Source organism: Gorilla gorilla, chromosome 7 (genome assembly GCF_029281585.2).
Source record: "Gorilla gorilla gorilla isolate KB3781 chromosome 7, NHGRI_mGorGor1-v2.1_pri, whole genome shotgun sequence".
Taxonomy (NCBI): domain Eukaryota; kingdom Metazoa; phylum Chordata; class Mammalia; order Primates; family Hominidae; genus Gorilla; species Gorilla gorilla.
The window spans coordinates 97,193,432-97,211,913 of NC_073231.2; the positions used below are offsets into that span (position 1 = coordinate 97,193,432).

The 18,482-nt window shown below is 35.6% G+C and overlaps 1 protein-coding gene across 2 annotated transcripts in view; it reads left to right on the plus strand.

Moving 5' to 3' along the window:
- The window catches only part of SLC26A7 (solute carrier family 26 member 7), a 155,750-nt gene that overhangs the window by 71,616 nt on the left and 65,652 nt on the right, over positions 1-18,482 (plus strand). For both annotated transcript variants that reach the window (XM_055348696.2, XM_019032931.4), the window contains exons 6-8: positions 12,218-12,370; positions 16,048-16,130; positions 18,278-18,425. In XM_055348696.2, coding sequence (XP_055204671.2) covers positions 12,218-12,370; positions 16,048-16,130; positions 18,278-18,425 — 384 coding nt within the window. The remainder of the gene's footprint in view (positions 1-12,217; positions 12,371-16,047; positions 16,131-18,277; positions 18,426-18,482) is intronic.

The window sequence follows — 18,482 nt, forward strand, 5'->3', positions numbered from 1 at the left end:
AAAGACTAAATAACAAAACAAACTTATGTGTATTTCAATGACTTAAAAATGGCTTGAAAATTTATAAAACTTTAAGAAACAAATATATCTTCTGTTAATGGGGGTTGATCATTACAATTAAAAAAGCTATGTTTTTTAGTTTATTTTTATTTATAAAGGTTTTCAGCAGTTCAGCTCAAGTCTCCCTCGGCAGTTATAAACCCATTTAATAAATTATAAACAGTGTTGCAATATATTTTAAAATAAGCAGAAACAATAATGTTATAAGGGTCACTTGTGTCTTGGGATCCTGGCTCAGAAGTTAAGTTGTTCTATTCTTGGCTTCCTTTAAATTCAAATATTTGACCAGTAAGTTGGTTCCTCACACAGATAAGAAGAAAAAGTTTAATTCTTATTTACAAAAAAATTTTTAAATTGAGGAATGATGAAGTATCTTTTTATCAGAAAGGATGTTTTCCCCCAAAAGGCATAATAAAAATTACAAAAATTCCTAGTTCGTATTAGCACATGCGGGTTTCTTTGAGATGGTGCCAGTGTCTCAGCCTGCAGCAGCCTATGATAAATTTGGCAAGGATACTTTCATTGGCATGGCTTTATATGAGCACTGCTCTAAATAATTATGTACAGTTATGTATATTAAACCCAAGAGCAAAAGGCGAGCTTGGCAATATATTCAGCCATCCTTCTTGGAAGTTTTTATTTTCTGCCCTAAAAATGGGTACTTTCAGAACTGGAAAGCAGTTTAATTCCCACCCCCCACCCCTGAAGTACAAGCAAAGTACTTTTCTAGTTTGGACTGCAAAGACTGCAAAAGGGAACCAAGAATGTTAATAAAATAGGATAGAAATGTCAGAAGGAAGTCAGAGCCAATGAAACATTTTCTTTTATAGGGAATGAGATCACAATTAAATATGTATAAATGGGGTTTATACGTGGGGAACAAATCTATTTTGTAGACCTAGGCCCTGTGGGATTTCTGAATCAAGAACATGCTTTGATGGTTTGTGAAAGCTCACAGTTTCTCTGCAGATATTGTGACATCTCTATTGTGAATTGCAGGAATGTTCAGTATACCCTGAAAAATGGACAGAATAAATTAAAGGGGAGAGAAAAAGAATGTTCATCTGTAACTTGATTCAATCAGTGATGCAGGGGATAGAAGATGTGGCAGGTTTAATTTGGATATGAAACAAGTATATGGAAATTTGTAGCCAAGGTTACTTTAGGATTCTAAATCAGAGAGCAAATATTTTTGCAACTCAACCATCGTAGGCCAAACTCTCTCCATCCCTCACAATTCACTGAAAAATGCGTCAACACAAAATCCGGTGCTCAAGTAATTCAAATTAAACTAATTTACCAAACAAGAGATGGCTGGATGCCACCTGGACCTTGGAATGCTTGGTTGTATGTTTGGTCCAAGTGACTTTTGTATACTCATGATGTCTTTAGCTATTTAACATACCATACTTCCCTTAGACCACATTTGTTCTGAGACTTATTTTATCCCTTGAAGTAATAGCAAATGGATTTATCCCAAGTGTATCATATAGTTATTGATTAGAAATTGGGGTATAATGATGTAAAAAACTACCAGAATGTTGGTTTTCCCTCTTTCTTTTGGGATTTTGTTTGTACTGATAAAAATACAGCCTGTGGTTAATATCCAACTTAATCTTTCCCTTTCTCTTTTTTCTTATCTTTTTTTTTTTTTTTTTTGAGACATAGTCTCACTCTGCCACTGAGGCTGGAGTGCAGTGGTGCCATCTCGGCTCACTGCAACCTCCACCTCCCGGGTTCAAGGGTTCAAGCAATTCTCGTGCCTCAGCCTCTGGAGTAGTTGGGATTGCAGATGTGCATAACCACGCCTGGGTAATTTTTGTATTTTTAGTAGAGCTGGTGTCTTGCCTTATCAGCCAGGCTGGTCTTGAACTCCTGTCATCATGTGATCTGCCCACCTTGGCCTCCCAAAGTGCTGGGATTACAGGCATGAGCCACTGCACTCAGCTTATATTTTTCTTGTTTTTTGTATTTATGTTCACTACTGTAGAGGGAGGTGGGATTTGAGGGGCTTGATCTTATCAATACCTATTCTAAAATGTTTAATGATGTATAATGATATAGGCAAAGTTGACAAGAGACATCAAATTCTTATGAATAGAGAGAACTTGTGCTAAGGTTCTAAAGGATCAGAGTTGGCTTTAGGTGTCCCTGAGCAGGAATTTAGATCTGCTTGGAGATAGGATTCAAATGCAATGAGCTTGAAAGCAAGTTGGGGTGGGGAGAGGGCATGCCTGGGCAATCATGACTCATGTTTAAAGGTTCCAAGGATGTGAAAGCTGCCTTAATTGTCCAATAGAATAATCAGAATAATCTGGGGGGATTTTACAAGCTACACATGAGTAGGAAGAGATCAACATGCATCCTTGATTAAAGAACCACTAGAACAGATTTACTCAACAAGTTGACCACCTCACAGGCATTGAGGATACAGTTGAACAATAACATTTTTGTTCCCGTGGAATTTTATTGAAACACTGAGGAGGGACGCAAAGTATGGAGAGAGGAGACAAACAAATTGGCAAATGAAGTAATCTCAGATAGTGTTAATGAAGGAAACAAGGCAGTGTGATTGAAGGTGGGTAACGTGGTCAAGTGACACGGGTGGGTCTCCTTAGATAAGATGGCCTGGGAAACCTTTTCTGAGGACATGGCTTTTGAATGGAGGCTAGAAAGATGAGAGAGACCCAGCCATAGAATGATTTCAGTTAAGAGTACTCTATGAAGAAAGAGCAGCAAATGCTAATTCCCTAAGGTAGATATAAGCTTGGCATGTTGGAAAGACAGAATGGGTTTGCTTCTAAGATTCTTTCCAGTGGAATTTCAGAAATTTTGTGATTCTATTTCATGAACTCCTGAGGTTTGGCTACAAGACCAGACCCTACTCTTGTTTTATATGTGTAGCTGGCAGAATATAGGTTTAATAGTGAGACAAGACCAAGAACTACATGCCAGCTCCATTGTTCAATTTCTGTGTGGCCTTAAGCAATTTAGCTAACCTCTCCAAGTCTTATTTTCCTCATGTGTTAAATGGAAATAATAATGCTCACCTTGAATTAATTAAGACATTAAATGAATCACTGTGTATAAGATGGCCAGCATAGAGCCTGAAAGTGTTAATTCCCCTACTCTTCCAGGAAGTGACTAAGTTTAAACAGTTTCCCCATTCTTTCTTCCTGAGTACCCCCTGCACCGCCCCCATCTGCCTATGATAGGGAAAATATGAAAATTCCTCTCCCTTCAGGAACGGAGGGTGAAGGCACTGTATAGATACAGGTAGGCTTTCACCAAATGTGCTTATGTTAAGAAAAGGCCATAATCTGTGTATTAACAGCTTTCAGAATCAAGTTGAAAGGCGTATTGCTTCCCTTGTACTAATGTGACTCTGCTGCTGATGTTGAAGGCATAAGACTGGAGGGTGAGAAGAGCTCATATGCCTGAGAAGCAGCCAGGTGCCATTGAATACCACCACTAAAACCCCAAATCTAAGACTTCATGCTCCATAATAGTCTCCTCTTCAAAGAGGTAGCATCTTCCCTCCATAACCCAAGGGAAAAGGAACCAGCAGGGAGATTTGGAAAAATTCTTTGCTGGACTGAGAGAGTCATTGGTAAAATGTGCACGTGTTTGTCTAGGGTTGAGGGGACCTGTGTTAAAATCCTGATTTTCTCATTTACAAGCCAAGTCACCTGGGGCAGGACACTAGTCTCTAGAGCCTTGGTTTCTATTTCTACAGAATAAGTGTGTGGAACTGGTTGATTTCTGAGGTTTTTTTCTGGTGCTGACAAGTGTCTTCTGAACATTTCCTTTGATAGGCACTTTAGTTGTAATCCTCACTGCAGATATCAACTATGCCTGATTGATCTTTAGTAGATGGTCATTCAGTTGGCCATCTCTCTTAATGGTACTGATCACTTGGTAATTATTATTGAAAATGTTCTGTTTTGTTTCTTTTTGTGTTTTAGAATACTTCTATCTCAGCTAACATGAAAAGAGGGGAATTTGCTAGGGTCTATCTGTGATTCTAAGAAAAAAAGCTTGGCATCCCCTCTGCCCTCTCTATTAGCTTCCTAGGGCTGCCACAATAAACTATCACAGACGAGGTGGCTTAAACAACATAAGTTTAATTTCTCCCAGTTCTGGAGGCTGGAGATTCACAATCCATGTGCTGACAGGACTGGTTTCTTTTGAGGCCTCCCCGCTTGGCTTGCAAACGGCCTCCCTCTTGCTGCTTCCTCACATGGTGGAACCCCTGTGCATGCACAGCCCCTGTGTCTCTGTGTCCTGATTCTTAGGAGGACGCCAATCATATTGGATTAGGGCCCACCCTAATGGCTTCCTTTTAACTTAATTACTTCTTTAGAGACCCTGTCTCCAAATACAGTCACATTCTGAAGTACTGGGGGTTAGGATTTGAACATGTGAATATTGAGGGAACACAAGTCAGCCCATAATACTTTCTTTGAGTTGTCTCAGAAGTGAGCAGCATTAGATTTGGTGCTGGCGTCTTATGGTTACTGTAACTTGTTACCACAAATCTGGTGGTTTAGCAAAACAAATTTATTCCCTCATTTCTGGAAGACACTTCAAAATCAAGGTCTCTTCTGGTCCATGCTCCCTCTGCAGGTTTTAGGGGAGAAACCATCCTTGCCTTTTCAGCTTCTTCTGGCTCCTGGCATTCCTTGGCTTGTGGCTGCATCACGCCAACTTCTGCCTCTGTCTTCACATGACCTTCCCTGCTGTTTGTTCTTCTCTCCTGTCTCTTACAAGGATACTGATCATGGGATTTAGGGCCCACCCAGGTAATTTTAGGTGATCACATCTTGTGATCGATCCTTTACTTAATTACATCTGCAAAGACCTTATTTTTCCATATAAGGTGACAGTCACAGGCACTGGAGTTTAGAATGCAGACTTTTTTTTGGTGGGGAGGGGCGATAGGGGACTACAATTCACTCACTACAGTAACCCAACCATGTATGGTGAGGAGGTTTTATGTTTTTGCTTGTTTTTTGTTTGTTGGTTGGTTTTAAAATTAGAATGTGACTGAAATTATCCATGTGATGCAATCAGTAAATATAATTAATATAATTTCAAAGCTATTTCAGGGCCGTGACTACCACTGAGTGCTCTGTGTTGTGAGATGAGGCTTCTGATAGAAGTACCATCTAAATGAATAGATTATTAATAAATTTTATTCAACATAGGACTTTACAGTAGATACAATGAGTAAAATAGTTTATTCCGTGGTGCTACTGTTGTCTTATTTTAATATATACTCTTTGAGACATAGAAAACAGTCCATATTTTTAGACACCTATCTATATACTGATTATGCCAAATGCACTTTCAAACCAAAGTTTGCCCATGTGGTAGCTGGCATATATGGATGTTACCATTGTTTCTGGAGATAGTTATGGTTTTGTGGTTGATGACTGACTCAAAATAATTTATTGGGAATTAAGAATTGTAGATTGCAGATTAGTAGTTTATACCTACTATTAAAATAGTGTGCTGATAGATTTATTACAGTGTGCTAATTTTACTAATGCTCTGTTGTTTCTCTAGTCAAACACTAACTTATTTATCACAGATCTTTAGAGCCAAGATAGTGCAGGAATGGTAAAAAATGCTACTAAAGGGTTATGTGTTGTTTTTAGTGTAGAAATATTTATTCAAATAATCTTTGTGGTCCCTTTATTGATAATTCAAAAATGTATTCATCATTACTAGTGAAGAATTATTATCAATAATATCATTATGCTCTAAAAATGTTTAAATCATTTTTTCTCATGTATATTTTATTACAGCAAAACCTAAACCAACCAGAATGCAGAGGAAAGTAATGTTTTGATTAATAGAATTTTCTGGTTAATAAAGTATTGAGCAGAAAGTTTATTTAATTTTTAATACTTGTTAATATTTTCTAAACATGTAAGATCTTTCTATTTGTGTTATGAAATTTAACAGAGTGGATAAACTTTGGATTTTTCTTCCTGCATAGGTATTTCTTTACAGTGCCTTTTTTAGAAATTCATGGCAGTTGTGCAATGAGAATTCAATAGCTATGGTCCCAGAGAGATCTTTATTTATCTTTTCTTAACTAAATACTAAATGTAAGCTTTTTCAGCCTTGATGTTGCTTCGTTTTTATAAAATTAAAATTTGACTATATCAAAGATAGATTACTTAAAATTACTGCAATGGTAGCTTTAATATTTGGCTCAATGCCTTGCACATAATATAACCTCAATAAACAAGTTGAATAAATGAAACTTGATAACTGTAAATCCCCCTAATATGATATAGTCCAAGTATTGGTAGTGAGAAGAGTCTGGATCCTTTCTCTTCTTGTTATTCTACTTATTCAAGGTAAAATCTATGCCTACTTACAGACTTATTGTTACTATTACTATGCTAGACCCAAGAATTCATTCATTCAACAAAATTTATTGAGTATCTACTTTTTTCCCAGACACCATTCTAGAAGTTGAGAATCCATCAGTGAAAATAAAAGCTTATAAAGAAAGGCAAATTAGACAAAAACACATTATATAAATATATTGTATATGTGTGTGTATGTGTATGTGTAAATGTCTGTGAAGTACTTTAGAAAAAAGCCTCACATCTAAAGAAAATAATGAGAAGCAATACATGTGCTGTGGATAGGTGATTTACCTCAAGATAGATTGTTTATGCATATTGATATTTTTCATTTTATATCATTATAATAAATGGTAAATTTAAACAACTAATATTACAGTCTCAAAATGAGCTGAACTCTCAATATGTAATGAACTAATATTACAGTTTTATTAAACTGACTAGGCAGTTCTGGTTAGATAGCTTACTTATTTATCCATACAGATATAAATATTATCTTTGCTTCTCTGAGATCTGGGGAGAAAATGCTGATCCTCAATAGGAATTTTTATCTACTGGAGCTTAGTGCATGATAGTGTATTCAGATGACTGGATTTATACCAGAAATTAGAAATTTAATGTGTGCTTAGGATGCCTGGAACTCTATTAAATGAGCATATGTAAATATGTGTGTGTGCATGTGTGCATGTCTATCCTTAGCCCCATTCCTGTCTCTTTTTCCATATGCCACCCATGTATCATGAGCCTGTTTTAGCTTGTGATTCTCTCTGTGGGTCCACATGACAGTCATTAGAATGACATTCCTCACCAGCCTCCTTTCCTATTGTGTTCTTCATGCTGGTTGTAATGAGCTATCCACCCCCGTGTTCTTCTGGAGCATCTTGTGAGATGTGCTTTGCTTAATGAGCTGTAGTTTAATCCAGACAGACAATAAAAACCCTGGGGGGTTTTCTCATTCCATTCATTCTGGGGTGGTCATTTTTATTACTGCAAACACATGTTCTCAAAATGCACACTACAGCAAATTTGGTATGGCTTGGAAGTTTTGCATATTTCTACTCTTTCTTATACAGACATTGTCATGGCATACTTTTAATACCATATAAAACAGTGGAAAAGATATTCTCTAAATGCTTTAAAATACTTGAATATTTGTCTTCTTCCTGACAAATCATCTAAATAATATTCTCAATTTTATCCTGAGATCATGAAAAATCATCAGAAAGCATTTGGACAATTTGTTATTTTACATCATCTCTATCCCCTTTCCCTGTAGAATATTTCTCACTGAGTAGCATTTTGGATTTTTATCCTGGGATTGATTGAGTAGTGGGCAACTTTAAGCAATGAACCCTGTTCCTTCTAGAGAAATCCTGTGAACAGTTATCATCCACAACATAGAGACAGAGAGGAAAAATGTCATCTGCATCTAAGATAATGATGACATTGTAGTACCTACTTTTCAAGTAGCATGGAATAAAATAGAATTATGTGAAAAAGATAATAAGTAAAGCTACCTGACCCCTAATATGTTTATTAATGTATCTGATTACATAACTAGTGGGTTCTTTTGTTACTGTCATTTTAACTGTATGGATAAAAGGGGGTCTGGATAGCCTGCGTTATGCTAATTCTTTTCACCCAGTGAGGCTCCACTTAATTGAGTACATTTTCTTTATTCTAATTCTATTATCCTAATTATTTTCACCCAGTGAGGCTCCACTTAATTGAGTACATTTTCTTTGCTCAAAAGATTTAACATGTTAATGATAAAATTCAATATGCAGAATTCAGGCTCAACCTGATGCACTGCCTTTATACCAGGTGCATTTGATCCTTGGGCCAGATGGGCTGTGTCCTTTGATGAGGAAACCTACTAAGCAGAATTTTATGATATTCTAAGAAATATAGTCCATATAAATTCTTTTGATCCATTGTCTACATAATGTTTTGACTCAATATTTTGAGTTGTGGTCAAATTATATTTAAGATGCTAAATAGAAAGGACAAAGAACACAAAAAGTTAGGCTACTATAAGAATAGCCTGTGTGCCAGAATAAAACTAATCTTTATCACCTGAAACTAGACTTGAGCAATCCGCTGTGGACAAACAGAAATGAGGTTATAAAAACTGGATTCAGCATGTTCAAGAGAAGGAGCAGTTAAGAGACATTTTGGAAATAAACATATAAGGACAATTCAAAACCCTAAAGTTATCAAAGTGATATATTTTCATAAGAGAAAACATGGAAGATACAAATAAGCTCTTATGCAGAGCTGTTAACATTCCAGATACATTCATACATATATAGAAGCGTGAAATTTTATTTCATCAAAAGTAATATCTATATTAGCTTTCTAGGGCTTTCAAAACAAATATCACAGACTGGGTGGTTTAAACAACAGAACTTTATTTCTTACAGTCCTGGAGACTGTAATCAAGAAGTCTAGATCAAGGTGATGGCAGTTTTGGTCTCTTCTTAAAGCCTCTCTCTGTGGCTTGCAGATGGTGGCCTTCTCCTTGTGTCCTGACATGGTATTTCTTCTGTACAAGGTGCATGTCTGTGTTCTAACCTCTTCTCAGTCATTTTGGATTAGGGCCCACCCATATGATCTCATTTTACCTTAATCACCTCTTTAAAGGCCCTATCTCCAGTATAGTCACATTCTGAGGCACTGGGGGTTAAGACTTCAACATATGAACTCAGAGGGGGCCACACAACTGAGCCCATAACAATGTCAAACCATATGCATTTATCTGAAACTTTTCTTTTCCGACTTAGCATTATAACAGGAAGGTCTTTCCATGTCAATAAATATACATTTTGTCTAAAATAATGAATTTAATGGATGTAAACTACTATATGTACACGTGTAACCTAGAGAATTCAACCAGTTCTCTTTTATTTTACTCTTTAAATGGATTCCATTTTCAATGCTGTTTTAAGCAATGTTTCAGTGAATATCTTTGTAACAAGGTCTTTTCACACGAGCTTAATTATGTTCCTAGCTTAATGTTTTGAAGTAGAATTGCTAAGGCAAACAATAGAGCAGTTCAAAAGTGTTTATTTTTCAGCTTTATTGAGATATAATTGCCGCATAAAAATCATATATATTCAAAATGTACAATGTGATGTTTTGATATATATATACACATTGTGAAATGATTTCCAAACTCAAGCTAATTAACATATCTATTGCCTTCAAAGGTTTTCCATATATTTTATCAGATCACCAAAGTATTGCAACAATTTATACTCACAAGGGCATGTAAAAGAGTTCCCATTACTTCCCCCAGATTACACTATTTAAATTATTATTTAAGCATCACTAATAATTTGATAAAAGAAAGAATGCTTTCTTATAGTTTGAATTTACATCTCTTTGATTACTAGTGTAATTGAGCTCTTTGTTCATGTTTATTGACCATTTGTATTTCTTCTGTTATCTGTTTATGTCCTCTGCTAATTTTAAAATACTTATTTTCTATGACTTCACGTTTTATATTTAACCTCTTTTAATCTAGAATTTATTTTGTTCTGCTTAGTTTTTGTTCAAACATGATATATTGGATAATCTTTAATATTGGATAATGCAACTGTTATATTTCTGGGTTCTTACTGTTTTAAATTTTTCATATATATATATATACACACACATATATATAATATGTTTTTAAGTTAGAGACCCTATCTCTTTCTATATATATTCAATATATATTTAATTAATATTTAATTATATATTAAATTTATAATTATATATAATTATAAATTATAAATGTATAATTATATAGATAAATTATATATATTATATATTTATATATATAATATATATAATATATATAAAATTATATATATTATATAAATTTATAATTATATATAAAATTATACAATAAATTAAAAATATATTATATTTAATTACTCAATATATATTTAATCAATATATATTTAATTAATATATATTGAATATATATTAATTAAATATATATTGAATATATATATATTTAATACACGCACACACACATGCACACACATAGTTAAGCTAGAGACAGGATCTCCTTCTGTTGCCCAGGCTGGAGTGTAGTGGTGCAATCATAGCTCACTGTAACCTAGAACTCCTGGGCTTAAGGGATTCCCCCCCGCCAGCAGTCTCTTGGGTAGCTAGGACTGCAGGTGCATGCCACCATACCCAGCTAATTTTTTAAATTTTTCATAGGGAAAGAGTCTTGCTATATTGCCCAGGCTGGTTTCAAACTGCTGGCTTCAAGCGATCCTTCTGCCTCAGCTTCCCACAGTTCTGGGTGCTGAGCCACCACACCCAGTTTTTTCTTATATATTTTATTATTAGTATCATGTTTTGACTTATTATAAATATACTTTTATGTTTGTTAGTATAAACCCGTAAATATTTTCTTTCAACATTTTCTAATATATTCTGTGCATTTAATATTCTGTATGAATTTGAGAACCACTATGTTAAATTTCCAGACAACAAAATTCCAGGTGAGTTTCCTTATATCAAACGTTCATGTAGAGGATGGATTGCATTTGGCTGGTTATTATATTTCAGCACCTAATTTAGGGTTCTTTAAAATCTCACCCTATCTTTTTTGTGCTAGTCGATTTAGATGCTTACATAACTATCAACAACATTCTAAGTTGTTGAACAAAGTGTTATTGGCACTTAACTGAAACATAGCCTTTGATTTTAAAAAGGGCTTTAATGTTCTTTTGGTTGACTTTGCTCTTACATTGATCCTACCTTTTCTGCCACATCAGATTATCCCAAATTACCAAGATTGAGTGTTTGATATTAATGTATTATACTTTCTTCCTAGTTTCAGGCAAATTCTTTGAGGTAAGTATAACTTCAAGCAGGGCTGCACACTTTTAAAGACAAATAGTTGTATTGATTTCTTGACCATACTTTTCAGGAAGTCATGCACCCCTCCCCTCACATTTTATGCTGTAAGTTTTACAAATATGCCCTTTAGGCAGAATATTTTCCCAGGTTTCTTCGTTTGCCCCCTCTATCATCTATAACCTGGCCAATTCCCATTTATCTTCTTTGAGAAGGACCCACCCCACCACCACTCAAAACCCTAAGTCATATACTTCAGGTGCCCTTTCCATGTCCATAGCACTGTTTGCATTAATTTATTGTTTTACCTAGCAATTCCTACACTAGACTATGAGCTCTGTGAATACTGAAGCAACGTCTAAATTTTTTACTATGTAGACCTTGCAATGGGCACGGTGCTTGGTATAAAGTAAGTGACAATAAACAAGTAAGTTAATGCTGAATGACTGGGAACATGTTAATATTTTACATGAAGCCAAATATCTGATGTCAGTTAAATGCCAGCTCTTAACTCTTTTGTGTGTGATCTATCTGTGTTCTTGTTTGCTTCTGGGGTTTGAGGAGGGCCCCAAAGTTGGGGAACCCATGGTCCCCTGACTGCTGTTAATGATGAATCTGCATATAAATAATGAGTTAAGCATCTCTGCCCCTCAGAGTGTCAGGGACGAAGCCAGAAGAGTCATTCTCTTTAGCAGTGTTCTTATGTTTGATGAAAGAATCAAGGGTACAGAAATTTTGTAGATGTAAATAAACACATAGCATTAACACTGACTACCCTCCTACCTATATCTTTCCTCTCCCTAGCCATTAAGATAGTTTTATAAAACATCACTGAGTTTATTGGGGCCATATTTTCATGTTGATATATTATAGGTGACCCTGAATTTTGTTTGTATTTTTTCTCATTACTGTAGATTTATGCATATGTTTTTGAAAACATCAAGTCTGTGCGACTGGAAGCATTGCTTTTATCCTTGCTGAGCATTGTGGTCCTTGTTCTTGTTAAAGAGCTGAATGAACAGTTTAAAAGGAAAATTAAAGTTGTTCTTCCTGTAGATTTAGTTTTGGTAAGTATAAAATCAACATTTAGCTTTTTGCCATGCAAAGCTTTCCAGTTCTTGGGGAGATCTGCAGATGCTTACTATATTGTCTGTAGTAACCCTCAGCTACTCCTGTCTCTCATTAAAGCAGGGCTAATTTGCGTGGCTACACATTAATGTAAGAACAGGAAACATTTTGAGTTAATAATTTAAAAAAGAAGGCACACATGTTTTCAATTTATACAACATTTCTCATATGCTTATAATTGTTTATATAAATAAGAGAACATATAGCTTAAGATCTTAAATAAGGAGGTACTTATAAGGGTGAGACTCAAAATGTCTCTGGCACGATCTTCTGTAAATTAATACAATATGGTATCATTTCCTATTTATATGGCACCTATAAGATATGTATAGAAATATTATCAATTGATAAATGTTCATTCATGATTGAAAGGTTTTGTTACTTACCTAATTTTGCTTCATTGAAAGGATGCTCATGATTTTCATTGGCCAAAGTTGGTTCTCTAAAATATTTTTTTGTTGTACCTGGAAAAGCAATACATTACATTTTGCTCCTAAGGCTTGTGGCATTAGAAAATATGTTTTGAAATTTCAAGAACCTCTAATGGGAACTCTTAACTATACAAAGCATTAAGTTGAAAATAAAATCTTAACCTATAACCACAGTCTACTAATTTACTAAAAATTGGCTTTAGTCTTTCAGTGATCTTTGAGTTATACATGTGTATGATAAATGTTGTCTAAATAACTTCATCTAATAAAATATTCCTTCTAATTGTTGAAATTATGTAGGTTTATGTACAACTATAAGGCTAGCACATTGCAATTGACTGTGAAGGCTACGACTCATTTCTATACAACTAATAAGAAAGGCTTCTCTCCATAACTAGGCCATGTATGATCCTATACTCTTGATAATTTGAGATCTATATAACATATGTGATTTATATAATATGTATGTGTGTATATTTCAAATAAGCCATAAAAATACAGAGTACTATGATTATTAGTTTTCACAGCAACAACTGTGAAACATACCATCTTATCTTGAAGTCCTGTAGATATTAAGAAATGCTTATTATATCTTGGGAAGCTATGTCGCATGTTTCATAAAACTAAAAATTGAAAATAGCCTTAGGGATGAAGGCTGTTGAGCTGGTAGTAAACCAGTTGCTTATTCTCTGCAAAACCAGTTACGATTATTCTTACAATAAGATTAAAGGTATTCTTTATACGTGTTATCCCTAACATTTCTAAGACCCAAGGAAAAAGTACCAATGCAAGCCCAAATACTTACAAGTTATAGATCAAAATGTTAAATATAACAGATTCTGTTTTCTTATGTTGACAAACATCCCTTAGTGATGACTTTAAAAGCCGGGTTAGAACAGAGAATTTTCCTAGTCGTTTATGTTCTGCCAGTATGTGGCAGCGTGGGGAGACCCAGCCTCTTGCTCTGCTCCCTCTCTTCACTTTCCAGCTCTATCCCACCTGCCAGGGGATTCATATGTGTATGTGTGGACACCTCCGTCCTCACTTCCAGGCTCCAAACACATCGCCACTCCATCACCACTACGACTGTCTCTTTGCCAACTTTCTTGAGCCACCCTGGGAGGATGGACTTCCAGAAGGTGCCCTGCAAGCAGGCAGAAGGACATTTGGGCAGGAAATGTTAGATTCTTAAGTATCCAGAGTGTGGTTCAGAAAGAAGGGTACAGGTTTGAGTTGGGCACAAACCCCCTACTCCCACAGAGCTCCCTTCTTGTGGGGAAGTCTACAGTTGGAAGAAGCCAGATTAGAATCCTCTGAAGCAGGGGTCCTCAATCTCTGGGCCGTGGACTGGTACCAGTTCATGGTCTGTTAGGAACCTGGCCACACAGCAGAAGGTGAGCATTATTGCCTGAGCTCTGCCTGCTGTCAGATCAGTGGCAGCATTAGATTCTCATAGGAACACGAACCCTGTCGTGAACTGCACACGTGAGAAATCTAGGTTGCGTGCTTCTTATGATAATCTAGTCCCTGATAGACTCAGGTGGAACAGCTTCATCATCCCCAAACCATCTTCCCCCTCCTCCCCCAACCCTGTTCGTGAAAAAATTGTCTTCCACAAAACTGATCCCCGGTGCCAAAAAGGTTGGGGACTGCTGCTCTAAAGCACTAGTCACACCTGGGGTGCAATGCCCAGGTCTAAGGGCAGTACTGGCCTTATACACGCATATTGAATTAATATTGAAGAAGGGCCAATTACTCAACTGATAAGGAAAGTTTAATTTTGGTAAAGAAATACAGGGAGGAGGTAAAACACTGAAAGGCTAATTCAGTGAGTTAGAGCACTTAATTTTAATATTAACTGTGTATCAAATACCCTGCATACTTCCATTTTCAATAAGAATCCAGTATCTAGTAGCTATGGCATATTTTCTTTATAGCTCTCAATATTTTCTGACCTAGTATAGATGTTTCATGATGATTATGAACAATTTATTAATTGGCATAGGAATTTTTAAGTATGTTAATATGTCTGATTCTAACTTAATAGCCTGAATCTTTAGCTATTACTAGCTTCTTTAGAAAATGCTACTATCGTGTTATGATATTTATAAATTTTAACAATATCACCTTTATGGTTTTGTTCCTTTTATCTTTTTCTTTAAGTCTTCAGGTGTTTTGCTTTTTAAGCCTATTTGATGTTTTATGAAACCTCTGCAAATTCAGCTAAATATCATCACAGAGAAGAGAACAACAGGAATACGGGATAAAAACCTATACAATTATATTATTGGGCATTGATTATTAGATATTCCTTATTTGGCTAGTTTGAATTTGTTATCCTTTTTTTTCTGGCCGTGTATATTGTAAATTTGTACTTTAAGTGGATAATTGATGTGCCTCTTTTACAAGATGAATTACTCCAAACTGATACCATAATCATGTGAAATTTTTAAAATTATCAGAAAAGTGAAAATCGATGGAAAACAGTAGAATGCAGTGGCTGGTGAACTGGGCTCTGATATGTATGTTAAAGATGATTATAGGTATAGGCAGGGAACATGTAACCTTGCTTAGCATATGTCAGCAACAGAAGGATAGGGTATCTGAAACTCCATAGGGGTCATTTTAAAAGCATTGAGCCCAGCAGGCTGTGAAGCAGCATGTTTCACTACAAGAAATAGTAAAAGCTAAAAATCTGAAAATATTCAAGGAGACTGTAAATCATCATTGATTACTAACATGGATTAGGAATGTCGATGCAATATCTCAAACTCTTGAAAGGCTGCTCTCATGGAGAGAAAATGTGCTGTCTTACGAAGCATCCCTTCGTATCATGGGAGGCAAGTATTTAGGTTGGATCGTGCTGTCTTCATGCACACACACACACTCCTGTATCCCGTAGTTTTTCCCCTTCAAAATTGGACATAATTGGGTTGACCACGGTAGGATATTAGAAAAGCCATATGATTGGGATGTCATCTAATTTGGAGACTGTCAGTGCTCTCAAAACTGAGGGACTTTTTGACTTTTAATATTTTATTTATTTTTGAAAGTCTGTGCAACCACTAGATTATTCTTGATGTTTATGGGACATGAGAACAATGTTTACTTTTAAAAATTGTTTTAAGGTGTTTGAGAGGTCAGTAATGTATATATTTTTTCTTTTTTCAAATGGAACCACACAGATTATTGCTGCATCATTTGCTTGTTATTGCACCAATATGGAAAACACATATGGATTAGAAGTAGTTGGTCATATTCCACAAGGGTAATGTAGTCCTTTTTAAAAACATATTATTTGTTTGTTTGTTTATTTTTGATGGAGAAAGGGACAGGGAGTGAGTGGGTATGGATATTTCATTTCTTAATTCTGATCAATTTCTATTACAAAATGATAGAAATACACACTTCATGTGTAGAGAAAGAGTAACTTCCTAGACTTCACCTCTTACTAAGGATGTTGATAATTGCTTTATGCAGCATTGCTTCAGGTAAAAGCTTTGGGAAATATTTGCAAATATATTATTAACAAAATAGAGGGCATTGACTTTGCAAATGAGAGTTATGATCTGGGATTTAGTCAGCCCTATCTCTTCCCCACCACACATATTCTATGACTATTTTCATTTCACTTAAATCATAGTAAAAGTAGACAAGCATAATCTGAAATAGCAAACCCTAGGCCTGGGTAGTATATAATAATGAGAGAGTGGAAGTGGAGAAGAAGGCATTGTTCCCTAGCTGGCCTATAGCCTTCCTCTGGCCACTAAGAAGGAGTTTAACAAAAGAGATGTTCACCCTAAAATGAGCAAAAGGTCGTACCATATATGGGCTGAAAGAAAATAAAAATATATGAGGGAAGGAGGACAGTGTCTTATGGGTTATTCACTTTGAATGGGCTGCATTACATGTACACTGATAATTATAAATTTGGGGCAAAGTTACAATTGTTGAATCCTATAAATTTTTATCTTCCAATCCCAAATTTTTGTTTCTAATTACATGAAAATGGAGAAACAGTAGAAAAATTCTCAGGAATTAAAAAGGGAATGTTAAAAATCCTATCTTTAGCACATATAGATATAGGCTGATGCTGATTATATGAATCAAATTGAATTTTCTCAAAGATTCCTGCTTTTCTACCTTTGAAAGTCAGCTTATTATTCCTTTTATGCCAATTTGTTGTTATTAGTAATTAGGCTCACTCAGTCTTCATGAAACAAAGCTCTTTTACTTTGAAATGGTTTTGTATAGCATAATAACCTGTAATGATACAAATCAATTTGTCTTAATGGTAAACTTAAGGAGGTGGGTTAAAAAAAAAAAGTCACGCCACTCCTCTATCACCTCTAATTCTCCTTTATTTTGAGTGACCTTTCCAGACCCATCCGCTAAAGGAATTATAACAAGAACATGGCTTTGAACAGAAGTGGAGCTGAGATTGCATTCCAGCTCTGCCATTCACCTTGTGATGTTAGATAAATTACCTAACCTTTCTCAAAATGTTTTCTCCTCTATACAGTGGGTATAATGATGCTTGGTTTGGAGGTTGTTGGGAGAATTAAATAAAATAGCTATTATGAAAGGGCCAAGCATTCTACTTACATACTGGGTTTTAAAAATCAACATGAATTCTCTTCCTGTTTTCTTCTACTGCCTGAGGGATTTATTTATTTATTTATTTTTTGGGTAAGTCTCCCAAAGAATCATCAGGGATGAATAAATAATGACACTTTGGCTCAAGTGGTTTTCAAAAGACAATTAGACAAGGGCTGGGTATTATTTGAGAGAAATATTTTGAACAGTTCTTTGAAATGGAAAAACAACTATCGTCCTATATTTTGAAGCAGAGGGTTAGTTAGATGGAGCCTTTATACATATTTTTCTTAATGGATGTAAGGCACAGTTAAGTGTACTGTGAAAGGATTGAGTTAAAAACATAATTAAGATAACGAACTCAATGGCAAATTTAGGGATTAACTCAAGAATTGTAGCTCACAGTAAACCAGTGTTTGCATACAGCACTGTAGTATTCAAAGGAGGAAATATAGTCTTCAACACCAGCCAAATAAATATTTGGAAAGGTTCGAATGAAAGAATGCTCCAGATTTGCTTTTGTTCTGATACAGGAAATTTCTGTCGAGTCAGAGTTTCTGTGGTGTAATCTGAATTCTCTGGGCGTAAATGCCAGTTAAATGCATGGAGCTGTCCTTGTGGTGTTCCTTGTAATTTTGCTTTTCTGCTAAATAATGTTGAAAACGAAGGGCTTCTAAGGGCAAGGCTGCTTGGTTTTCTCATGGGTATTTCACTTAGTCTATGTAAACTTCAGAGTCATTGCCACAGTTAAATTCATTGCAAGTTGTTACAGAAATTACATGAAGTTTGATGACTTCAATATGGTCCTTCTTTCCACAGAATTCCCTCACCTAGAGCTCCCCCGATGAACATCCTCTCTGCGGTGATCACTGAAGCTTTCGGAGTGGCACTTGTAGGCTATGTGGCCTCACTGGCTCTTGCTCAAGGATCTGCCAAAAAATTCAAATATTCAATTGATGACAACCAGGTGGAGTGTGCTCCCAGTCCCTCTCCACTCCAGTTGTATCATTGCACCGTGCACTCT